Source organism: Carcharodon carcharias, chromosome 12, assembly GCF_017639515.1.
Source record: "Carcharodon carcharias isolate sCarCar2 chromosome 12, sCarCar2.pri, whole genome shotgun sequence".
Classification (NCBI taxonomy): domain Eukaryota; kingdom Metazoa; phylum Chordata; class Chondrichthyes; order Lamniformes; family Lamnidae; genus Carcharodon; species Carcharodon carcharias.
In genome coordinates, this window is record NC_054478.1 from 48705003 (window position 1) to 48732039 (window position 27037).

Sequence of the window (27037 nt, forward strand, 5' to 3'; positions counted from 1 at the left end):
TTACACATCGTTTTAGTAAGAAAGCAAATTGTATCACAATGTACTAGGAAAAGGTTTATGCAGTTTTCTGCATTCTGGTGAGTTTTACTGGGGTCACAATAGTTGACTGGGGCCCCTGGGTGTGAGCAATTTAAACTTTTTAGTACAAGCGAGAATCCAATAAATAGTAAACCTCCTAAACAAATGAGTTTTATTTGTTTCTTAACATCGTTTGTAGGAATTGCGTATTTCATTGCTCATAGTGGTTGAGTGCTCAATTTGTAACAATTTTTTTTTTCTTTGGCAGCTGTAAATAACAATAAGGTGCCAATTATTGGCTGTGATGCCAATCACTTCCTGGACAATTTGCCATTGTATTACCAAACAAGCAACTCGGATAATGACAGGTAATTAAATTATAAAATATTTTAAAATCTTCATGATCATGTTGCAATTTATTTGTAATTAAGAAATGAGTTTATGAAAATTTGAAAGATATTGTACCCTAGTAAAAGCCAAGTGAAAACATCTTTAAGAGCATAAGAACATAAGAAAGAGGAGCAGGACTCGACCCCATGGCTCATTGAGCCTGCTCCACCATTCAGTACAATCGTGGCTGATCTTGGGCTTCAAATCCATTTTCCTGCCTGCGCCCCTTGTCTCTTTCTTCCCTGAGAGACCGAGAATCTGTCTATCCCAGCCTAAGTGTGCATCATACCTTAATATAGGGGGAAACGGTGGCAGTAATGAAAGTACTGTCACTCAACTAGTAATCCAGAGGCCCAGTTTAACGCTCTGGGGACATAGTTTCATATCCCACCACAGCAGCTGGTGGAATTTAAAGTCAATGGATAAATCTGGAATTAAAAGTTAGTTTCAGTAATGGTGACAATGAAACCATTGTCGATTGTTGTAAAAACCAATCTGGCTCACTAATGTCCTTTAGGGAAGGAAATCTGCTGTCCTCACCTGGTCTGGATTTAGATATATGATTCTGGACCCACAGCCCTCTAAAATGTCCTAGCAACTACTCAGTTGTATCAAACTGCTACAAAGCTTAAAAGGAATGAAACCGGACCGACCACCCAGCATCAACCTAGGAACTGGAAATCACAATGGCAAACCCAGCCCTGTCGATCCTGCAGAGTCCTGCTTATTGGAAGGACTAGGGATTTGTGCCATAATTTGGGGAGCTGCCCCACAAACCAGCCTGACAAAGTCATACTTACCAAATCATATCATACAGACAATGTCCCAGGCACCATCATCACCATCCTGAGTATGTCCTGTCTCACTGGCAGGACAGACCCACCAGAGGTGGTAGCAGAGTGGTATACAGTCAGGAGAGTGTTACCCTGGGAGTTCTCAAAATTGACTCCAGATCCCATGAAGCCTCATGGCATCAGGTCAAACATGGGCAAGGAAACCTCCTGCTGATTGCTACCTATCTCCACTCCTTAGCTAATGGATCAGTACTCCTCCACATTGAACAACAATTGGAAGAAGCACTGAGGCACTGAGGGTGGCAAGCGCACAGAACGTACTTTGTTGGGGGGACTTCAATGTCCATCACCAAGAGTGGCCTGGTAGCACCACCACTTGAAGAACCTGCTTCGGATACCATGAAGTAGGCTTCGTAGTCTTGAGTATGTTAATAGTGAGGGAAGAATTTTCCATCCCCATTGGCATCTGGTGTCATGGTGGGCATGAGCAGACAATATGGCGAGAAGACCAAAAATCGGTTTCACAGCATCGTGAAACCAGTTTACGATCGTCTGCTCTGCCTGTCAATGGCGGTCCACCTTTCCGACTGCTGCACGCTGGGAACATCATTTTAATACATCTGGATTTAATTATAAACCCTGCTTACCGGATCATCTGGGCACACCGGCGGGCAAACACACCAGCCTAGAGCACGTCTTGACAGGTATGATGTGCAGAAGTTGGGACTTACCGTTAGCGCCTTGCTCACATTGTGGACATCTGAGCAGCAGAAGATGCTGGAGCCCTACAGCTACCAGACCCTGGAGGAACACCTGCATTGCGTGCTGGGTGGATTCTCATGGACATGGCTCTGCTGCAAAGCAGCTCACGGAAGGTGGGACATCAGCGTTGATGTCAGGAGTCTGCTTCGGGACATCGGGGTCTTGGCCAAGGGCTGCTATGGATGATTGTCAAGGTGGTGGAGAGGAAGATCTAGGTTTGACTGGGAGAGGAAGATGTATGGGGGGGTGGAGAGGAAGATCTAGAATTGACTGGGAGGAGGGTGTACTGGGGTGGGGGGGGTGGTGGTGAGGTTGGGAGGGGGGGAACGAAGGTGTCAAGTGTTGGGAAGGCGGGGGAGGGAGTATGGGTGGAGGAAGGTGTAACAGGAGAGAATGCGGCACCCTGGAAGGTAGGTGTAAGGGGGGAAGAAGGAGACAGGGAAGGAGTTTGGAGCAGGGCAGGACTTCAGGGGGAGCAGGGAATAAGGGTAGAGGAGGCTGTAAGGTGGGGTGGGGCTGATGTCCAAGTGAACATGCAAGGAAGGGGTCTGTGGAGTCGATGACTGCTTCCTGGGTAACAAACTGAGGGTGGACATGGTAGGAGGGAATGGTGAGTATGCGAGAGGGCAGAGTGAGCTGATAGGGTAGGAGGGTGAGGGTGCAATGGTAGTGGTAGAAGGGATGGCAAGGGTGGTTGGTGGAGATTCTGAGGCAGACACAGACCCTGGGGTGTGAAGGAGAAAGTCGGGGGTGGAATTCTCGGGAAGATAGGGAACCTGCACGTTCACCTAGACATCCTGAGAGAAAAGGGTTCTGGATGGTAGGTGATGGTGGGGAGGTGGAAGGTGCTGCTAGGGGTGTCAACAGTAATGGGGGAAAGGACATGGGTTACTGGGGAAGGGGAAAGGATGGGAGAGCTGAAAACAAACCTTACTACAACCGTGCTTCTGAAATCAAAAATGAGACGGGCCTTGCGTTGGGCGGGTGCAAGTGCTGCATGAGCATGCGATCAGTGGGTAGGTGGAAATGCAGGTCAGCTCTGATGGAAGGAAGGCTCCAAGTGCACGGGAGAGTGCTAACACGGGGCTCTGTAAGGCCCTGCCACACACACACACTTCTCCCTCCAGAATCACTCCTGATCCAGCTTCATGGCACCCTCCACCCTTCCAATGGAGACCTCCATATGCGCAGATGTGGGCACCACTGCATCAGAGAGCAGGCGGATGCACCCCTCTGACTTGCGTGCCACTCTGTTGAGGGCTTCTAACAGCTCTGCATGATGTTCCCCCACCTTTTGCTGACTCTCCACAATGAGTTGGAAGGCCCAATCCAGAAGCTTTTCATTTGACTCGGATCTCACCGATGCTTCTTCCCCAGGGTCCGAACCTACTCTAGATCTAGGTCCCACCAAGGAAAGTATTTCTGTGCTGGTGGAGGGTGTGGGTAAGCGCTGTGATTGGTCTTCCAGGCTGCTTATTTCCAGCTCTTCAGTGGTGGAGGATTCCTCTTAGCTGGAGGTGCAGACCTGGATGGAGCCGAGGCACTGGCTGGCTGAGGGCATTGGTCGCTTGGCAGAGCTCCCTGTGAACCAAAGTAGAGACCATTAGTGAATGGCAGCACAGTTAAAAGCAGGAGACAGAGAGCGCACTCACAGTTGCGTTGAGGGAGGGATGATGTGGCGCAGGATCCTCATGTGGGTGTTCACTGCCAACCTCACCATCACTGCAGGCAAGGTCCATGTCCTCAACAATCAGTACGATGACACGCTCCTCAAAGTGAGTGATGTGGGCCACTGCACCCCCGGTCAGGGACCTCTCCCTACTGTTGTGAGCCAGCTTCACCTGCATGAAAACACATGGAGAGAGTGTGAGCAGGACATATGGCACTGTGTGGAACGTTTGTGTGGTGAGTGGAGCCATGGATGGGATGACGACACGAGCTCTCGAGGATATGAGCCTGATGGAGATGTGAGGGTGTGTGTATGAGTTAGTGGTGTTGTCCCTTGAGGTGTGAGATCCCTGCAGATCTGTAATGGGTTTGTGAGTGAGAGTTGAGTGATGAGAAGAGTGACTTACCTTGGCAGAATGGATAAGACCATTTATCCTCTTCCTGCACTGAATGGCTGTCCTCTTTTGCAGGGCATTGGCACTGACCACCACTGCCACTGCTTTCCATACTGGATTGGTGACCTTGCTTGCTGGTTTTCACCCAGGCAGGGGGGTTGAGGACTGTGCGGCACGCCTCCACTGCATCCAGTAGGCTCACAAGGGAGGCTGGGGGCAGCATTTGGCAGCCATCAGTTCCCAGCAGCTTCCTATCCCTTGTAGAGTGCTAGCTCTGTGCAGGGGTGCCCTTTAAATATGGCACTCACTTTACTGAAGACCTGAGATGACAGTGGGGCAGGCGAATCAGAGGATGCCCTGCCAGCATGTTTCACGGAAATGCAAAATTAATGAAGCAGGAATGGAATGAAATGGTGTGAAAAGCCTCCATTGCAGCTGGTGGGGTAAAATCCTTTCTCCTGCTCTCTGCCGCACTTAGGGCCAAATTGTCCCAGATTTGTATTAAGTCTTTATTAACAATTCAAGTATGGAGCTGACTTCATTCAAACTCTTTACCCTTCTCTGTACATCTCTAGACTGACGCTGGCTCTGGGTCATGTGCCTTCTTACATCATTGCATCTGCGGTACTGTACTCAGACCCACATTTATGTATCAGATCATGCTACTACACTACTGGCAGAGCTTGTCGATTCCTAAAGGACACAGCTGCTGGACTGGGTCTGCAATATACCCATTGGAGTTTAGAAGAATGAGAGGTGATCTTATTGAATTGAAACATATAAGATCCTAAGAGTACTTGATAGGATGGATACCTGCAGGATGTTTCCTCTTGTGGGGATACTAAAACTAGGGGACATAGTTTAAAAATAAGAGGTCTTCCTTTTAAGACAGAGATAAGGAGAAATTTTTCTCCCAAAGGGTCATTGTTGTGTAGAATTCTCTTCCCCAGAAAGCAGTGGAGGCTGGGTCTTTGAATTTATTGAAGGCAGATTTGGACAGATGTTTGCTAGGCAAGGGAGTCAAGGGTTATGGAGGGGGGGTGGGGAGGGGTGGGGAGGGGTGGGGTGGGGGGGGGGGGGGTAGGTGGGGAAGGGTGGGCGGATGGGGGAGGGGGGGGGGTGGTGAGGGGGGGTGGGGGCCGCAGACAGGAAAGTAGAGCTGAGTCAACAACCAGATCAGCCACGATCTTACTGAATGGTGGTGCAAAAGGCCAAATGGTCTTCTCCTGCTCCAATGTTCCTATCTACCCAGCATTGTGGAAAATTGCCCAGGTATGTCATGTCCACGAAAGTTAGGACAAATCCAACCTGGCCAATTGGCTCCCCATAATTCTATTCTTGATCCTGAGCAAAGTGATAGAAGGGGTTGTCGACAAGCAGCACTTACTCAGCAATAACTTGCTCACTGATGCTCAGTTTGGGTTCTATCAGGGCCACTCAGCTCCTGACCTCATTACAACCTTTGCCCGAACATGGACACGAGCTGAACTCAAGAGGTGAGACAACAGTGACGGCCTTTGACACCAAGGCAGCATTTGACCGAGTGTGGCATTAAGGGGACCTAGCAAAACTGGAGTCAATGGGAATCAGGGGGAAAACTCTCCACCAGTTGGAATCATACCTAGCACAAAGGAAGACAGTTGTGGTCAATCATCTCAGTCCCAGGATATTGCTGCAGGAGTTCCTCAATGCCCAACCATCTTCAGCTGCTTCAACAATGACCTTTCCTCTAACATACATGGGGATGTTTGCTGATGATTGCACCATGTTCAGCACCATTTGCAACTCCTCAGATACTGAAGGAGTCCATGTCCTTATGCAGCAAGACCTGAACAACATTCAAGCTTGGAATGATAAGTGGCAAGTAACATTCCTGCCACACATATGCCAGGCAATAACCATCTGCAACAAGAAAGAATTCAACTATCTCCCTTTGACATTCAACGGCATTATCATTGCTGAATACCCCACTATCAACATCTTTGAGGTTATCATTGACCAGAAACCGAACTGTGAGTACAAGAGCAGGTCAGAGGCTAGGAATCCTGCAGTGAGTAACTCACTTCCTGACCCCCCAAAGCCTGTCCACCATCTACAAGGCACAAGTCAGGAGTGTGATGGAATACTCTCCACTTACCTGGATGAGTGCAGCTCCAGCAACACTCAAGAAGCTTGACACCATCCAGGACAAAGCAGCCTGCTTGATTGGTACCCCACCCAAACATTCACTCCCTCCACCACCAACAAACAGCGGCAGCAGTGTGTACCACTTACAAGATGCATTGCAGGAACTCACCAAGCCTCCGAAGACAACACCTTCTAAACTCACGACCATTACCATCTAGAAGGACAAGGGCAGCAGAAGCATGGGAACACCACCACCTGCAGTTCCCGTCCAAGATGCACACCATCCTGACAAGGAACTATATCACCATTTCTTCACTGTCGCTGGGTCAAAATCTTGGAACTCCTTCCTAACAGCACTGTGGGTGTACTACACCACACACATTGCAGCGGTTCAAGACGGTGGCTCACCACCACCTTCTCAAAGGCAATTGGGGGAAGGGCAATAATTGCTTGCTTAGCCAGCGATGCCGAAATCCTGTGAACGAATAAAATAAAAATAGTTTACTTAGGAGAAATATTTCTGTGGTTGATTCACGGCATTCTAAGCAAAGAAATTATATTTTTAAAAAAATATTTAAAAACCAGACGGCATAGAAATTGGTATGTACTTGAATAGGTACCTTTGTCCCTACTTTTTAGCCTTTTTGCTGCTGAAAGTCTCATTCAGACATACGTAACCTCCAGAACTACCCATTCCAGTACCTCCTGGTCATCCTCTCAACCTTCAGGTTCCATAAACTTCAGCCCATCTAAAACTATGGTGTCCACATCCTATACTGTACCAATCACTCTGTTCTCTCTGACCTAGGTTGACCCTTGGTACGCCAGTGCTTTAAATTTACAATTCTCATCCTTGTGTTTAAACTCCTCCATGCCCTCATTCTTCTCTTCTCAATAGCCCCCTTCATCCCCACAACCACCCTGCCAAATCTCGTCTGATCTTGGCATCTTGTAAAACTTTCCTCTCCTTCACCACTATTGGTTGCTATATCTTCAGCTTCATGCTATATTTGACCCTGAGATGAGCTCCCAACCACATATCTACACTGTCACCATGACAACCTATTTCCACCTCCATAACATCGTCCAACTTCACTCCTGCCTCAGCTCATCTGCTAGTGAAACCCTCATCCATGCCTTTGTTACCTCTAGCCTTGAATATTCCAATGCACTCCTGGCTGGCTTCCCACTTTCTACCCTCATAACCCTGAATTATCCAAAACCTGACCACCTATCAACACTGTGTTCGCTGACCTACTTTTGGTCTCAGTTAAGCAGCTCCTCAATTTTAAAAATTCTCATCCTTGTTATCAAACCTCTCAATGGTCTTACACCCCTTTTGACTCTAATCTCCTTCAGCTCCGCAACTCTCAAAGATATCTTTGTTCTAATTCTGGCCTCTTGAGCATCCCTGATTTTAATCCCTCTATCATAGGTGGCTGTCTGAAGCTCTTGAATTCAGTCCCTAAACCTTTCCCCTCTCTCTACCTCTCTTTTCTTCTTTAAGACACTCTTTAGAAGCTACCTCTTTGGCTCAGGGTCAAATTTTGCTATATTATGCTCCTGTGAAGCACTTTGGGACATTTTATTATATATATTCTTTATAAATAGCTCTGACCAAACTTTCAGTCATCCTAATGGCTTCGCATCCATTTTACTTGTTATACCTCTCTAGAAGAACCTTGGGACATTTTCTACAATAAAGATGATTTATAAACGAAAGCTGTTGTTGTTTCAAGAATTCTTTAAGGGCCTCCGGCTTCCATCTTGAGATTTGCTGGTTGTAGCTCTGATTTCCTACTTACAGTTGGGGCAGGACATCTGGTGTACACATATTGGCATCAGCTGCCCACCCAGACATTTAAATGACACCATCCCACCCTAGCCCCACTGTGATTTCCTGCTTGTATGTGGCCATGTATTTGAAGGAGGAGCAGCAAACTTGAAACTTTGGTCCCTAAATCTTGTGTGCCTTCAGTATAGACCACTATCTTCATTTTACTCAGAGATATTCTCCAGCAATAAGTGCATAACATATGCTTGTTTGGGTCTTTTTTTGTAATGGGATTTTATATGAGCACTTCACTGACATTCAGCCTAAAATATTTATGTTCAGTGTTTTGAGATAATGGGATTTCTAAATTGTTTTAACCATTTTTACTTAATGTTTTCAGTAACTTTTCTCCAGTGGAAGAAGGAAACAAGCCTCAGTTTGAAGAAAGTAACAGCGAAATCTACCTTCATAGAGCATCTCCCCATACATCTTATGAAACTGTATGGAAGAAGTTTTCTCAACAATCCGAAACGGAGAGGGACTCCTTGCTGTATGGCACTTTTCACAGGGCTTTCTTCTGGAGCACAGCTACCGCCTCATTTAAAATTGAGGGAGGCTGGGCAGAACAGGGGAAAGGAGAAAGTATTTGGGACAGGTTTGCTCATGAAGGAAAAATCGAAAAAAACCAGACCGCAGATGTTGCCTGTGATAGTTTCAATAAAATTGATTATGATGTTTATTTAATGAGAGGTTTACAATCTAACTCTTATAAGTTCTCCTTGTCATGGCCTAGAATTTTCCCTACAGGCTACCAGGCCAAACAGAACCAAGCTGGAATAAACTATTATAATAAATTAATTGACAGTCTGCTGGAGTCCAACATTCAGCCAATGGTGACTCTATACCACTGGGATCTTCCTCAAGCTCTGCAAGACATTGGTGGATGGCAGAATGAGGACATAATAAAAGCATTTAGTGACTATGCAGATTTTTGTTTTGCTACCTTTGGAGACCGTGTGAAGTACTGGATCACATTTAATGAGCCTTGGGTAGTTAGTTATGCTGGATATGGCACAGGAGAACATGCACCTGGAATCAGTGATCCAACTACTGCATCCTACAAGGTGGCCCATTCTATAATCAAGGCCCATGCTGAGGCTTGGCACATTTATGACAAGAAGTACCGTTCTCAGCAGCGTGGCCAAGTAGGGATAGCATTAAATTCAGATTGGGCTGAACCTAGCTCCCCTGATATTCCACAAGATGTTTTAACAGCTGATCGATACCTGCAATTTATGTTGGGCTGGTTTGCTCATCCTATCTTTGTTAATGGTGACTATCCAGAGGCCTTAAAAACTCAGATAAAAAAATATAATCAGGAATGTCCTTCTGCTCCTGTCCAACTTCCATCATTTACAGAAAGAGAAAAACAACATATAAATGGCACTTCAGATTTTTTTGGTCTTAGTCACTACACCTCTCGACTAATCAATTCTACCACTAATAAAACATGTGTTTCAAACTACAATCGCATTGGGGATTTTTCTCCACAGATAGACACATCATGGCGCCCGACTGCATCTCCATGGATATATATTGTGCCCTGGGGATTACGAAGGTTATTAAATTTCGTCACCCAGGAATATACAGGTACCAACATTCCAATTTACATAACAGGATATGGTGTGCCAACAGAATATGGTGGCCCTGATTCAATAAATGACACCATAAGGATAGAGAATATTGCTGCCTATATTAATGAGGCACTGAAGGGTAAGTTTATATTATTTGTGTAATTATAAATAAAAATGGCAAAATAAAAATGAAAGTAACAGGGAATGATAATTATCCATAGATTACATAGCCACTCTTTTCAGCTTTAGTATTGTTAATTATTGTATCACAAGATATTAATAACAATAATATAGCAAATAGTTGTGAATCTTGTATTGCAAGTACAGGTCTAGTATTGATGCATGATATTTATGAACACTCTACTAGTATATATCCATCTATTAATTCACTACTAAAACAGAATGTTCTCATTTATTTTAAAAGTGCAATAAACCTCAATTATTTTGCTATTAAACCTACATCCATCCCCCCACTATAAGGTGCATTGTTTCTGGTGATCACAATATTTCAACCTTATAGTCTAGTCTGCCCAGCTTAGTATGTTGTTGCCTGGTCAAACAAGGTCACAACTATCATAGTACACTTATCACAATATCATGGCATATCAAACCATCTCCCCATGATCATTTAATAGCATCACCATTACTGAATCCCCCACTATCAACATCCTAGGGGGGGATCATCATTGACCAGAAACTGAACTAGGCCAGCCCCATAAATATTGTGGTTGCAATAGCAGGTCAGAGGCTGGGAATTCTGTGGAGAGTAACTCATTTCCTGACTCCCCAAGGCTTGTCCACCACAAGGCACAAGTCAGGAGTGTGATGAAATACTCTCCACTTGTCTGGATGAGTGCAGCTCCAACAACACTCAAGAAGTTCAGTACCATACAGGACAAAACAGCTCACTTGATTGGCACCCTATCAACCACCTTCAACATTCATTCCTTCCACCACCGACACACAGTGGCAGCAGTGTGTACCATCTACAAGATGTACTGCAGCAATTCAAGGCTCCTTTGACAGCACTTTCCAAGCACAAGATATCTATCACCAAGAAAGACAAGGGCAGCAGATACATGGGAAGACCACCAGCTGCAAGTACCCCTACAAACCACATACCATCCTGACTTGGAACTATGTCACCGTTCCTTCACTGTTGCTGGGTCAAAATCCTGGAACTCACTTCCTAAGAGCACGGTGGGTGTACCCACCACACATGGACTGCAGCGGTTCAAGAAGGTGGCTCACCTTCCCAAGGGCAGTTCAGGAAGGGCAATAAACACTGGCCTAGCCAGCGATGCCCATACCCCATGAAAGAATAAAAGCAATGGAATGCCAAGGAAACAGCCACGGCCTTCTCAACACACCCTCAATTAAAATGGTAGATCTGACATGGCAAATTGAAGTACACTATTTTAAGCCTCTATCATCAGTTTTATATTAATAATGGTTCAAGGAGTCCAGATTCTGGTTTGCTGATTTGGAGTTTATTCTCCTACAAACTTAATCTGTATTCCTGCCAGATAACAATTCCGTTAAACTATTTTAAATAATAAAATATTCATATTTTCCAGACAAAGTTCAAGCAAATGGCAAATTGCTATTTGTATTCAAATTTGAGGGAAATTGCAGCAAATACATTTTCTTAGATATACTGCAGAAATGCTGTGAGGTTTCATAAGCCCTTGCTAGCAAAAATGAATCAAGCGCTGTAAAGATTATGAGTTTGGCAAGAAGGTATAGATATAGGTTACATAAAAGAAAGATAGAGCTGATGGTATTTTCACATTTACTTATGAATCTATTTTGTGATGGACTATTTCTGCAAAATTAATGAAGAGTTTAAAACTTGCTGCAAAGTTGACTATTGTCTTTTAAACTATTTGATTGCCAGTCTCACAGTGATTAGTTACATTTATTTACTGTAAAACATAATTAACATTGATTTAATTTCCACCCCTCCCACCCCCACCAGCTTCGATTATGGATAATGTTGATCTAAAGGCATTTACACTATGGTCACTATTGGATAATTTTGAAGGTCCACAAGGATACAGCCAAAGATTTGGGCTTCATTACGTAAATTTTGAAGATTCTAACAGACCCAGGACTCCAAAGGAATCAGCATATTTTTATACACAGATAATCGAGAATAATGGTTTTGTTAACAGCTCTTCCAACAATTTAATTCAGACCCTTATTCCCAACAACAATGTTAAAAGATTGAGGAATTTGCCAGCATCTGAAGTGCCCTCAAAGGCTAAAGTTGTGTGGGAGAAGTTTTCAAGTCAAGAGGTTATGGAAAGGGACAAGTTCTTCTATGACACATTCCCAGAAGGATTTGAATGGAGTATATCCTCTTCGGCTTATCAAGTCGAAGGTGGGTGGAATGCTGATGGAAAAGGACTTAATATCTGGGACAATTTCACACATACGCCCAATATGGTCCAGAATGGTGACACTGGAGATGTTGCATGTGATAGTTACAACAAAATTGATGAAGATCTTTACATGCTCCGAGCATTGAGAGTTAAAAACTACCACTTTTCTATTTCATGGTCTCGTATTTTCTCCAATGGAAGAATTGAGTCACTGAACCTTGCAGGTGTTGATTATTATAACAAACTAATTGATGGTCTTCTTGCAAGCAATATAACACCAATGGTAACACTTTACCACTGGGATTTACCTCAAGCTCTTCAAAATATTGGAGGTTGGGAGAAAGAGGAACTGGTTGACCTGTTTAATGCATATGCTGATTACTGCTTCAAAACTTTTGGTGATAGAATTAAGTTCTGGATAACATTTAATGAACCCTCTGTATTCAGCTGGGAAGGATATGGCACAGATTCCTTTCCCCCTGCTTTAAACAAACCAGGCAATCTTCCATACACAGTGGCACATGTGGTGCTGAAGGCTCACGCCAAAGCCTTTCACACATATGATGATAAATACAGAAGTACACAGAAAGGCTTAATTTCTATCAGCCTTAATGCAGACTGGGTGGAACCCAAGACAATTAATAACATCCGAGATATAGCTGCAGCTGATCGCTACCTGCAGTTTATTTTGGGCTGGTTTGCACACCCCATTTTTAAAAATGGGGATTACCCTGAGGCAATGAAATGGCAGGTTGGAAACAAGAGTGAACTGCAACGTCTATCAGCTTCAAGGCTTCCTCAGTTTACAGAGAAAGAGAAAGCTCTTATCCGTGGTACTGCAGATGTTTTTTGTCTCAGTACATACACCACGAAAATTGTACGCCATCATATTGCCAAACTCAAACAGTTTTCGTATAAATATGATCGAGACACGGCTGAAGAATTTGACTCAAGTTGGCCAACTTCAGCTACTAAGAAATTAAAGGCTGTAGCCTGGGGCTTGAGAAGACTACTGAACTGGATCAAGGAAGAATACAACAATCCCCCTATTTACATAACTGGAAATGGGGTAGCAACAAAGCCTACTTCCACTGTGGATGATACAGACAGAATATTCTACTACAAAACGTATATCAATGAGGCTCTAAAAGGTTATTTGTTTCTATTTTTCTGCTACAAACAGTGCTGGAAGCGTTTATTGAGATAAAAAAATCTAAGTGACCTTGTCTAACAAAATTATATAGAAATACTTGGATTTCTTTAGGAAGCTGTGACTTCTAGTTATTTCTCTTCAGGCTTAAGCTAATTTTAGATCTTTTCTATTTTATTTAAAAGGTTATTTAAATTCTTGAATTTTCAACACATAGAAATTATGGGAACATAAAGTGAGAGAAAAGCAAGAGAAAAATGAGAAGGGTCAGGGCAGAAAAAACAATTGTTATAGATTAGTAGAAATAGTTGTCTCTGCTCCATGAAGAATTTTCTCTGAATATTAATATTGTTTTCAGTTATATGCTGTAGTAGCTGCATCCTCATTTATAGATATAGGGTACTGAAAATCCAGTAAAATAAAATATTATTATATAATTGAATAGTTAACCCAAAGTACCATAATTATGAGTCAAATAACCTGGAATTCATTCTTTTCTCTTTAAAAAAATTGCAGCTTACAAGTTGGATGATGTTAATCTTAAAGGCTACACAGCTGCATCCCTCTTGGACAGTTTTGAATGGGTCAATGGATACAGTTTGCAATTTGGGCTGCATCATGTAAGCTTCAAAGATCCTAACAGACAAAGAACTCCCAAGCGGTCAGCACATTATTATGCAGAAATAATTCGTGACAATGGCTTCCCACCTCAGAAAGATGATGAATTTCTTTATGGGGAATTTCCGAAGAACTTTGCTTGGAGCGCGGCTACTGCTGCCTATCAGGTTAGCTTTTAAGCCAGGTGCACACTTACATAGATTTTGGCAGTAGAGAATGCAGTCCAGAACACAGAATTGATGTTTTATCATGATCATAGTGATTACGTACAGAAATAATAAACTTTCATGCCCATTGTTTATTGCTTGCCATGAGTTTTAATCAGAAAAAGGCCACAATTTCTGTATATCCATACTATGAAATTAAGTATCTAAACAATGGTATATCTACAAATGGAAGAAAATTATGAGCAGGTTTTTTTCCGTCGGTGTGCAGGTGCAGGCCCAACACATTGACCCGTAAAATGACGCACGATGATGTCGGGCACATCATCGCACACCATCGTAATATTTCGTTCGGTGAGCGCGTGCCGGAGTTGGCTGCGCAGCCGCTGAAAGGTAAACAGCCAACTTGCGAAGGCTGCCCGTCCAATCTTAAGGTTGGCGGGCAGGCAAAAAGACCAAGTGGCCTTTGCGTTTTTCAGGAAACCTCATCCACGAGTGGGATGAGATTTCCTGAAATTTTTATCAAATAAATAAATTTTCATAAATTTAAAAACATGTCCCAACTCATGTGACACAAATTATCCTGTGCTCTGTCTCCCAAAATATCATGCCATTGTTATTTTAAGTTCACAAAATCATTAGAATAATGAGTCAGAGTAAGCCATTCAGCCCCATGAGCCTGCTCCACCATTCACGAAGATCATGGTTGATCTGATTGTGCCTTAAGTTTACTTTCCTGCCAATTCCTCTTTGACTCCCTTGTAGATCAAAGATCTGTCTAACTCAGCCTTGAATATATTCAGTGACCCAGTCATTGGGGGTAGAAAATTCCAAAGATAACCGATCCTCTGAGAGAAGAAATTTCTCCTCATCTCCATCTTATTTTGAAACTCTGCCCCTAGTATTATCTATTATATAGTATGATCAATACTATTATCGATCACTACAATCCAGTTTCTACTTGCTGGCTACAATTGTATAGTTTCCTTTAGAAGCTCATGATCTAAAGTCTTTCTTATGCCATCTTCGCTTGTCATTAATTTCACTGTTTCTTTATGACATTTATAGTCATTCCAATATCATAGACAGCACAGATAACTTTTCCAAAAGCAAGATTTCGGGAATAGTTTAATAACACTGAAGGTAAAGTAGCTATCACAGTAGTTACTGCACTCTACCCTACCCTGCACCACTACCTCTGCTCAAATGGGCTGCCAGCTCTGACATTGTACTATAATGGGGAGATGGTGTCACTGAACTAGTAATCCAGAGGCCCAGGCTCATGCCCTGGAGATATGGGTTCAAATCCCACTTTAGCAGTTGGTGGAATATAATTTCAATTAAAATATCTGAAATATAAAGCTCATTAATGGTGACCATGACAGCTATCATCGATTTTTTGTTAAAAATCCATCTAATTCACTAATGTCCTTCAGGGAAGAAAATCTGCTGTGCTTACCTGGTCTGGCCTACATGAGACTCCAGACCACACAGTGTGGGTGACTCTTAACTGCCCTCTGAAATGGCCTAACAAGCCCCTAATTTCAAGAACAATTAAGGATGGGCAACAAATGCTGGCCTTGCTAGTGACACCCACATCTCATGAAAGAATAAAGAAAAAAAAAACTACAGCTTAACCCCTCATCCTGGGGCAGAACTACTGCCATAATATATTTTAGGAAATAGCCTTTCAGTTTTCTAAAGTCCAGAGACAACTCAATAGTGTGTTTCTATTTAAAAGACAGAAAATCCATTCTTAGGGCAGAATTTTTCCATCGGCGAGCAGGGGGCGGGGCCCGCTTGCTGACATGAAAATGACGCAGGATGATGTCGGAGGGAACCCCCAACATCATCACCCCCCTATTTAAATATACAAGAAGGCAGGCACAGCGCAATCAGCTGTCCACCCGCCGACCTGTCAATGGCCAATTGAGGCCATTGACAGGATAATTAAGCCAATTAAAGGCCCTGCCCGTCCAACCTTAATGTTGGCGGGCAGGCCAGGAGCCCCAGTGGGCTTCTGAAGAAACATGAAACCTCATTCACTGCCGGGATGAGGTTTCATGTCTGTTTTAAAAAACTTTAATAAAGTTTATGTGATATTTATTAACATGTCCCATCTCGTGTGACATTGTCACATGAGGAGGATATGTTAATAATTTTCTTATTTTTCTATTTTTCAACTTTCAAAAACTGTCAGCGCTCTCCCTAAGGCAACAGGGGGAATCCCTCCCCCACCCCTGCACAGGAAGTGCATAGCGCTTCCTGTCGGGCGGCCCGCCCACTCAAAATAGTGGCAGGGCCCGTTTCGGTGGTGGCGATCAGCTGCCCGCCCGCTGCCGAGCCGGTGGGACCCACCCACCCATCAAGGGCAAAATTCTGCCCTTAGAGTCCATCTTCATTAATGGTGAAATACACTTTCAAGGTTATACAAGTTCAGAACTTGATATGTTTTCAGTGCCAAGACAAAACACATTAGGTTAGATTTTCTGTTCCTGTTGAAATACAATTTAGAATGGCTGTTAGTGCAAATCCAGCCAGAAGTTCAATAGATCATACAGTCATAAAACAATTCCAGCACAGAAGGAGGCCATTTGGCTCATTGTGTTTGTGCTGGTTCTCTGTAAGAGCAACTCAGCTAGTCTCATTCTCCCTCCTTTTCTCTGTAGACATACATTTTTTTTCTCCTCAGATATTAATCCAATTCTGTTTTGAAAGACGCAACAGAATCCCTCTCCACCACACTCTCAGGTAGAGCACTCCAGATCCTAATCACTTGCTGCATAAAAAAATAATTGCCAGTCACCTTAAATTGGTGTCCTCTGGTTCTTGACCCTTCTATCAATGGGAACTGTTTCTCTCTATCCATTCTGTCTGGACCCCTCATTACTTTACATATGAACATACAAATTAAGAGCAGGAATAGGCCACTCGGCTCCTCGAGCTGCTCTGCCATTCGATAAGATCATGGCTGAGCTGATTGACCTCAACTCCACATTTCCACCTTCCCCTGGATAACCTTACACCTGTTGCTTATCAAGAATCTATCTCCTTCTGCCTTAAAAATGTTCAAAGGCTCTGCTTCCAACTCTTTTGAGGAAGAGAGTTCCAAAGATTCATGACCCTCTGAGAGAAAAAAATTCTCCTAATCACTGTCTAAATGGGAGACCCCTTACTTTTAAACTGTGCCTCCTCATTCTAGATTCTCCCACAAGAAGAAACATCCTTTCCACATCCATCCTGTCAAGATGCCCCAGGATCTTATCACTTTCAATCAAGTCACCATTTGCTCTCCCAAGCTCCAGGGGATACAAACCTAGCCTGTCCAACCTTTCCTCATAATACAACCCACTCATTCCAGGTATTAGTCTAGTAAACCTTCCCTGAACTGCTTCCAATGCATCCACATCCTTCCCTAAATAAGGAGACCAATACTATACACAGTACTCCAATGTGGTTTCACCAATGCCCTGTATAATTATCAGAGCCACCCCTCCACCTTTTCCTAGCATCCTGTCTTTCCTAAATGTCATGTACCCTTCAATATTAAGGTTCCAAATCTATGTCATCCTGTAACCATGTGTCTGTCATGGCTATCAGATCGTACTTATTTATTTCTATTTGAACTATCAGTTCATCTGTTTTATTTCAACTGCTGCATTGTTATGATGTGGCAGATGACATGTGCTAGGCAGACCAAATCCACAAGGGAAATTTGGTCGCAATATCACAACGGTTTTACAATTTATATTTATTTTGAGATGTGTGCACTGAATTCAGAAGTAATGAGTTCACCAAGACATTCAGAGATTTTAGAAATTTCAAAATTAAATTAAAATATTTATTAACAGAATAAAAGATTTCGAGTACATACTCATGACTACAATTACTTACTACTTTAACAAATCCTAAAAATTCCTAATTGACCTGACTCCCAATTACATGTCCCCCTTAAGGCAACAGTCCAAAATAGATTTTAGATTTAAAATTAAATCAAGTTAACACAGTACCCACTTGACAGTGGAATTCCAAAAGACTTCCCCAACTTCAGTTACTTTATGTAGCAAACTTAAGTGCAAATGGCTGGAGACTTCTTGAAGGCTGTTTCACATACTCCCATTAGATCTTACATGACCTTCTCCACATAGCCTTTCATTCTCCTTTATCTATGTTACTCTCTTTTTAATATGTAAAGTCTATCGTTCTACATGTCTTTGAAACTGTATCTTTCTCATAATATAAAATCTTGCATATTGCCAATATTGTCAGTAACCTTTGGGAAAAATAAACACACTCCTTACCCATGCTTATCTGGCAAGTTGTAAATAGACTACGATCCCTTTGAAATCCAAACAATCCCTTCATTTATCTAAAAATGCAACTTCCCTTCACACCTTATATGCTAAGCCAGCATCCATGTTTACTCATTAGCATGTCAAGCACATTCCTACACCTAGCTTCTTTGATAATTTCAAGCTTGCAGTCTACTTGACTCCAAATCTGATTAAATCATACAGTCAGGACTACCTATACTTACCCCCATAAACCTACTTCACAATAAACCAGAAAAATATTATGAAAATTATTATACTTTCGTAACAGTGTGCATTCAGATAGAGAGCCCTTAGTTTTCTGGTAAGAGCTTCTTGTGTCATTTAGAACCCCCACCAGGTAGACATATTATGGGCAGAAATTTACCATACTTAATATCTGTTCATACATGTGCCCAACTTTGCTGTTGAGTTGCAGTGTTTGCAGTTTTTAATATTTACCACAAGATGCTGCTAGTGCACTATGGGATGTATCTTGCTGTTGGTGGGTGGGGGTGGGGCCCACTCACCAATGCGTAAAATGATGTGGGGTGATGTCGGGCATGCGCCCTGATGTCATGGCATGTTATTCAGCCTTTCAGTTCGGCGGGTGCGCACCAGAGTTGGCTGTGTACCCGCTGACCTGTCAACAGCCTATTAAAGCCATTAACAAAGTAGTTGAAGTCATTAATGGACCTGCTCATCCACAGCCCACAGACAGGATGAGGTTTCATGAGGATTTAAAAATCTCATAATATTTTAAAATAAAAGTTATGGACATGTCCCAATTCATGTGACAGTGTCACATGAGGGGACATGGCAGGGAAATTTTTTTCCTCAGCTTTATTTAAAGTTTAAAATGTGAGCCGATCTCCCTGAGGCAGCACTTTGCCTCAGGAAGATCTGTGCACTCTTCTGCGCGCATGTGTGAAAGAGCGCAATCGCAGCTGAGTGAATCCCTCCCTCCCATACAGGGAGCGTATAGCGCTTCCTGGCCGACATCATGCTGGCCGGGCCTTAATTGGCCCACCCATGTAAAATGGCAGTGCACTCCTGATTGGAAGCCAACCCGTGCCCGCCCCCACCCCCCCCTCCCCCCCACAAACAGGAGGGGAAATGTTGCCCTTTACTCTTAACAGAAACCAATTATTGACAATAAATTCATCCACTGAATAGATCTTCCTCTTATACAGTTCAGTTGATAATATTTGTATAGATATCTACCATTCAGAGTGTTTGTGCCCTCATGGCTGATAGATGTTATTTGCTGGTTGCTAAACAATTTGAGAATGAAGAAGGGGCAGATCATATGTTAATGAGTCTCCCTCTATATTAATGAAGGGCACATAAAGGGCAAATAATGTTAAGATGTTCAGTATTTTATAGAAGTCACAATGCCAAGAAAATGTTTAAGGACATAAGCAAATTGTATATTTACTGTTATCTAATTGACGATAGATTGAAGGAGCTTGGAGAGCTGATGGAAAAGGACTTAGTATATGGGACACCTTTACTCATACTCCCTTGAAAGTAGGCAACGATGATACTGGAGATGTAGCATGTGACAGCTACCACAAGATGGATGAAGATTTGGCTATTCTGAAACAACTGAAAGTCAACCATTATCGCTTTTCCCTATCCTGGTCTCGCATTCTTCCAGATGGAACCACAGGATTTGTAAATGAAGTTGGATTACACTACTACATAAAGTTTATAGATGCTCTTCTTGCAGCTAACATTAAACCTCAGGTACATATCACGAATTAACAAAAATAAGAACTTGATTTGTTGGTCAATAATGCATAATGGATCACTGGAGCTAAACATGAAATGCAGCCACATACACGCAAAGCATTAACAAGTACACATGCATTTACAGTTGGTAATTTTTATTTTAGCATTTCTCATTTGAAATATATGTTAAAGGAGACTTCTACTCAGTTGAAAAAAGATAAGTATGAGTTTACTTAAGGACTCAAGTTCTTAAGGCAATCAGTAGTTGAACCATTCAGACCAGGCACCAAGTTTAATCTCAGTCTAAACAAAAAACAAAAAACAAAAAACTGCGGATGCTGGAAATCCAAAACAAAAACAGAATTACCTGGAAAAACTCAGCAGGTCTGGCAGCATCGGCGGAGAAGAAAAGAGTTGACTTTTCGAGTCCTCATGACCCTTCAACAGAACCAGATCTCAGCCTAGTTTGAATAGACTAAGCTTGTGCAGTGGTGGTTTAGGGAGGGGAGAATTACACATGGTTGCTGTTCCACGTAAGTACCCCTGCTGGAGAGTGCCTATGTCTGGATAGCATGCAAGGGCAGCAGCAGAATCAGCTGTCATTTAGGCTCACACAAGAAATTGGACAAGGTTCTGGTTTGGAGTAGGAGTGGACATTGTTGTCTTAGATCCAGGGTCAAACCCCTTCAGGAAGGTAGGAGGAAGAACATTGAAAGAAAATAGTGGGACATAAAAGTTAATTCTCAGGTAAACGTATTTTAGCCTGTGATGAAATGGTGTTAAATTTAGCAAATAACAATGCATCTTTGCACTTTTTCTCTCATTTGCAATAGATTATTAACTGAGTAAATGAAGCAGGTCAATATTGACAAACATGATGGTACAAGAGCATTTGTTAAGGATAATCTATTTTTAATGAATTTTAAAAGATTGTAGGGCCTCCTACAATCCTTTTGGTTATTAAAAATGATTGATTTTACAAGCCAAGGAGCAATATTTTATTTGACATTTGTTGATTTTCAAAATCTGTTACTGCCATTTGGTTTAGTATCTTGCTGTCAAAAGATAGGTGGAGTATTTTGAGCATTAAGTTTGAGGTATCAAATGTACTCTTAAAAGTACTGTTGTCACTTTATCTGGGCAAAAAGTGAAAAACAATGGCGAATACTCTATGCTTATCATCTGCTGGTTATCTACAGGTTACGCTTTATCACTGGGATCTGCCTCAAGCTCTGCAAGATGTGGGTGGCTGGGAAAATTGTAGCACCATTGACCGATTTGTGGAATATGCTAATTTCTGCTTTCAAAGATTTGGTGACAAGGTCAAGTTCTGGATAACCTTGAATGAGCCTTACAATGCAGCACTTCTTGGTTATGGCTACGGCACAGCAGCACCAGGTATTGTATATGCACTGCTGTACTTTTTCAGTCTCATGTATGTGTATCATGCATGTAAAAGCTTTTAGGAGCAAGTACTGCCTATATTGCATTGAACGCTTTCCAGAGGTTATAATATGAACAATTTTCTCAAGATATTCCTTTATGAATTCTCTTTGCATCTTGCAGTTTTTTTTTTCTCTAAGTGACTTCAGTGGCCTTAAGCTAACAGTATGTTGAAATCACACTTCAGTTCAGACTCCCATGTCACTTAACCAAATGTTTTACTGTTTACTTCCAGGGAAAATGGATGCCAGTAGGAAACACAGCAACCAATGCAATACCTATTAATTATTTTGTGTTGATCACAACCTTATCTGGTGCTGTAGGGAGGCAGAAACTCATAATGCAATTTTGGGCATAAAATCTCACTGAAAGAAGATCTATGTGTAATGGTTATTAGGGATGTAACTAATGACATCAAATTTAACCCAACCCTCCAAGTGGGAGTTCACAGGGTTGGATGGAATGCCAATTTTACACCTTACACAATATATCTTTCCATTAACTTCAATAAAGAGTAAAATCAGGGTGACATAAAACCATTGTCGTAGCTGATCCCACAAGTTTTGCCATGGGCAAGCTAGATCAATTTGCCTTCAAAATCCCCAATCAGTGTACTTTGATAAAACATTCATTTTCTGTTTGTGGTATTACCAACTGCCTTAATTATAGTAATATACTGATAAAACATCAAAAGAATTCTGAACTCTATCATGAAAGTGGTGTTGATGCATCACAAGTTTAATCACATTATGATTTTGACTGTTTTATTCTAGAAAAGTATGAACTGTTTTTTATTTAACAAACCCCTACCTCTTGTGTTTTAAGGTATTTCCATGAGATTAGGCAGTGCTCCTTATATTGTTGGTCACAATTTAATCAAAGCTCATGCTGAAGTTTGGCACTTGTACAATGAAACTTACAGATCACAGCAGGGAGGGTTGATTTCCATTACTATCAATTCTGACTGGGTTGAGCCAAGGAACCCATATAAACAGGAAGATATTGATGCTGCAAATAGGCATTTGAAGGTAAGAAACAATCTAGTATTTATTCATTTATTTAAATTTTATTTATTTAAATAAGCTGAACTCTGTTAAGAAAGCGGGAAAAGAATAATCAACATTCCTGTTCCTGATTACTGTTGATTGTTCACACACACACCCTCCAAGCCGAGACAATGAGTCAGAATTTGTGGTCACTGGCGAACCATTACATTTGCACTTGCTCATCGACTTTCTATGGGCTTTTGTAATGGAAGTTCTTGTCAGCCAACTGTCCAGAAAGTGTGGCATCCTCTTCAGAGCATTTGGAACATTTGAACAAGGAGGGCAATTGAGCCGCTTATGTGGTCAAATAAAGGCCATGTCCTGCACCCATGGTCATTTGGCCTGTATTGGGAGGGCTCACGGGTGTCCTCCCACTGGGTTTTAGGGGTGGGGGGGGGTGGTGGTGGTGGTGGTGGTGGTGGTGGTGGGGGGTGGGGGGGGGAGCTGTCGTCCTTTATGGGCATTCTGTGACCCACAGAGGGCCCCCCGGCATCCATGCTATGACTGTCAGTACTTATGTTGCTGTGAATTAATGAAACACATTTTGGGTATATAAAGGATTTCTTCATTATTTTCTTCCTTGTGCATTTATTATTCATTAACCAAATAGGGGGACATGCTTTCTGCTTTCAACTTGCTGACTATCCTGTGTTTCTTCGTTTTTGTATGATAGCACCCTGCTTCACACGACACTTTAGCTAAAGGTCAAACGGGATTTGAGAACTCAACAAGAATGTTCTATTCAAAAACAGAATTACCTGGAAAAACTCAACAGGTCTGGCAGCATCGGCGGAGAAGAAAAGAGTTGACGTTTCGAGTCCTCATGACCCTTCGACAGAACTTGAGTTCAAGTCCAAGAAAGAGTTGAAATCTAAGCTGGTTTAAGGTGTGTGGGGGGGCGGGGGGGCCGGAGAGAGAGAGAGAGAGAGAAGTGGAGGGGGTTGGTGTGGTTATGTATCACTGCTTGTTTGTCCCTACAACCACACCAAACCCCTCCACATCTCTCTCTCTCTCCGCGCCCCCCACACACCTTAAACCAGCTTAGATTTCAACTCTTTCTTGGACTCGAACTCAAGTTCTGTCAAAGGATCATGAGGACTCGAAATGTCAACTCTTTTATTCTCCGCCGATGCTGCCAGACCTGCTGAGTTTTTCCAGGTAATTCTGTTTTTGTTTTGGATTTCCAGCATCCGCAGTTTTTTTGTTTTTATAAGAATGTTCTATTGTTTTGTGTTACTCTTTAAAACAGTTGTTGACAGTAATGGTTTTCTTTCTTTCAGATCACACTTTTAATTTTTCCATCACAGTACGCTCAATGCATTAATGAGCAGGACTGTAGATTCTTCACTGGCTAAATATTTTGACTGATAAAAATTAAATGTTCACTTGGTGGTTAGAACTTGGCCATTTATTTTCATGGTCTGCAGACCTTCATCACATAGCTGAATCAACAGTAATGGAACACACCATTCTGAGTTTAGTTCATCATTCCAGAAATACCAGGCTGAATTTTACAGGTGGGGCATATAACTCGTGCCCCTGGAGGAAATGTCAGACCCAACCTACCCAAGTAGACCAGGCTGTCCCGTAGCAATAACATGCTGTGAGCAGCATGAACAAGGTGAGACTAGGACTTCTACCCCTTCAGTGGGAGAAAGTTCGGTCCTTGAGAGCTGCTGACAAATCTCTAGCAGTTCCATCAGCGCCAGAACTCAGTAGACTGTGATGCTGGGACTGCAAATAAGTCCATTGATCAAGACAGCCATAGGCTCTGGATCCACGCAGGGAAGACCTGGGTTTTGAACGGGAGCCTAGAGAGGGCAGCAAGGGAGCTGTGGGGTGCTTGTTTTGGAGGCCAAAGAGGAACCAAGAGAGCAGTATCATCCTGGGGTGGGGTGCCTTCGATGCACACAGCGCTACCTCAAAGGAAGTACTCCCCTTTTCTTTCCACCTTTTAAGCAGTTTGCTTCAGAAAATGGCCTGCCCACCCCCGCCTGCCTGTGCCAACTGCATTATAGAGTGGACAGTGTATTATTTCGCTCAGTTGGTTTGGTAACAAGTTCAATTGCCCATTAATTATTTATTTTAAAATGGCAGATGGGCTGTGAATTTCGATGCCCGCTCACCTACCATATTATGGGAGACAGAACAAGGGCTGGGCAGCAATGTGGTGGGCTTGCTACCCCTGGTAGTTTACATGTCCTCCCGCTGAAAACACGCCCGGTGGGGGTGGGAGCATAAAATCCAGTCGCCCACCATTTTATTGTAGAATCAGAGTTAGCACAATGTGAGCAAGGTCCTTTTATGAGTCTGCAGCCCAGCTTCAAAATTCATAGCTTGAAAGGAACGAATCCACCACATCTCAAGTGTCTATCCACTCTGTCTATTCTGTTATACAACTATTTAAATATAAACGAGGACACTTTAAATGATTATACTGAGTCATACTCATTGTGTATTTATTTAATTATTGGACTGTGAGATTTCCCATATTTCATTTGTAATCAATGACATATTCACTCATTTCTTCTGACATGGATTGTATAATGACTGAAGAAGAGCTATTGAGTCAGGACACTGTGTTGAAGTGTAATTTTATGCTTTTTATTATCTAAGTTTTATGGAGGTTGGTTTGCATATCCAATTTTCAAAAATGGTGACTACAATGAGGTGATGAAAGCACGTGTGAGAGAGAAGAGTTTGGCTCAAGGCTTGCCTAAATCACGGTAGGAAATTAGACTTTTCAATAGTTCAAGCATTTAAAGTGGCAATGCAAAACCAGAAGTTAGCAAATAACTTTGATTTGCCTATTAGCTTAAAAGTATATAGAAATTTTCTCTGATGCATGAGCACATAATTTTACTTTTTTGTTATAAATTGGGGTTTTCTTTTAAATTAATGCTGATATTGAAAAATGATGCAAACCTGTGATAGCTGTTAAATTTATTCTTGAAAATTTAGTATCTAATAAAATAATTTAATAACATTGCTGCAATGGTTCAAATGGAAGACTAAGTAGTATTTCAAAGTTCCTGCCAAAAAAATAATCGCTAGGACAAAGATACCTATACTTTCACAGCACCTGGGGAATTGAGTTTGCTTGGCAGATAAGTGGAAAATGGAGTGGAGAGTGATCAGTCTCACCCTCACCGCATTACCTTGGGATTTCCTGGGCTTCCTCAATGTATCACAGACCCAACATTTTCAGGAAGGCTCATGATGCACATAAACATTGGCATGGATCTGTCAATGGCCTGTTTCTGTGCTCTAAGAACTTTGTAATACATTGCAATATATTTCACAAAAAAAAATCGTAGCAGCAATGGAATAACAAAGTTGCCAACATTCAAACAAGCAATGTCATAAAAATCCCACAACTATTACTCCTTGGAATTATTTGAGAGAGAGTTAAGGAGGGAATATTAATTGAGGAGTTACAAAGACTGGAGTTTACTTTACCAGTCAGGACACCCACAGGCTGAGCATTTTACAAGCCAGGTTGGGCTACTGAAATTTTCAGATTTTGTCAAATTTTACAGGACTTATAACAACATGGGATTCTTCTTTGGCCATAAATTAAACCTTTAGCATTCACTAAGATAGTTTTAAATGTATTCTTCTCCAACTGTACCCTCTCTACAAAATCTTGTATGAAAATAATTTTAAATAAAAGCATCTGCAAATGTCAGATATGTTTAGTAGAGTTTGGTCATCAAAACAAGGTTTGACATACTTGACAATTCAAATAATCTTTTCAGACTCCCTGAATTTACTGAAACAGAAAAACAAAGAGTCAAGGGAACATATGATTTTATGGGATTTAATCACTACACCACAGTCTTAGCATTCAATACCAATTTTGGAAATGCTATTCCAATGTATGATGCTGACAGGTAAGAGTTTTAATAATGGAAAATAGTAAAAAAAAATCATACTTAAATGTTGGTCAGACCATTGAGTTTTGAAAAATGTTACCTTCATTGATGCCTCTCCTCCATCATCCAGCTCTGTGAAACTCTCCTTACATCATTCCCTTCTTACATATTCAAATCCATCAAGTGCATTGTCAGCAATAGCTTCAGTGATCTATCCCTATCCATCTCCTCCTCTCTATTTACATGTCATCTGTTGACAACAGGTTGGTTGGCTGTCACACGTATGCTGATGGCACTTACCTCTACTCCTCCACCACTCACCTTGATCCCTCAACTATCTCTGCGTTGTCGGACTGTTTTTCTAACATCAAGTCCTCAATGAACCACAACACTGCATCAAAAAGACCATCATCATCTTCAGCACCATCACAAATTTCGCTGATTCCATCCCTTGCTAATTCCCATTCTCTTAGCTTCAACTAAGTTAGTCACAATCTTGTTGTCCTGTTGACCCTCATTGGTAACTGAATCCACTCCCCAACACATTAAATTCAAAACCTTTGTCCTTAACTATAAAGCTTACCATGGCCTTGTCCCACCCTATTTCTGCAGCCTCTTGCAGCCTTATTTCCCCTCCCCAATACTATATATTCATCTGACTCTGGTCTTATGTGTTTTCCTCCTTCAGGTCCCTTCATTCCTCATTTATATGACAGCCTTCAAACACCCCAGATCTATTTTCTTAACTCCC

General features: G+C 42.1%; 1 protein-coding gene across 1 annotated transcript in view; it reads left to right on the top strand.

Moving 5' to 3' along the window:
- Positions 1 to 27037, top strand: part of LOC121284671 (lactase-phlorizin hydrolase-like) — a 78865-nt gene that overhangs the window by 36531 nt on the left and 15297 nt on the right. The window contains exons 7-15 of the mRNA XM_041200230.1: positions 287 to 386; positions 8329 to 9701; positions 11541 to 13097; positions 13613 to 13881; positions 19647 to 19937; positions 21122 to 21320; positions 22191 to 22393; positions 25028 to 25137; positions 26170 to 26304. Coding sequence (XP_041056164.1) covers positions 287 to 386; positions 8329 to 9701; positions 11541 to 13097; positions 13613 to 13881; positions 19647 to 19937; positions 21122 to 21320; positions 22191 to 22393; positions 25028 to 25137; positions 26170 to 26304 — 4237 coding nt within the window. The remainder of the gene's footprint in view (positions 1 to 286; positions 387 to 8328; positions 9702 to 11540; positions 13098 to 13612; positions 13882 to 19646; positions 19938 to 21121; positions 21321 to 22190; positions 22394 to 25027; positions 25138 to 26169; positions 26305 to 27037) is intronic.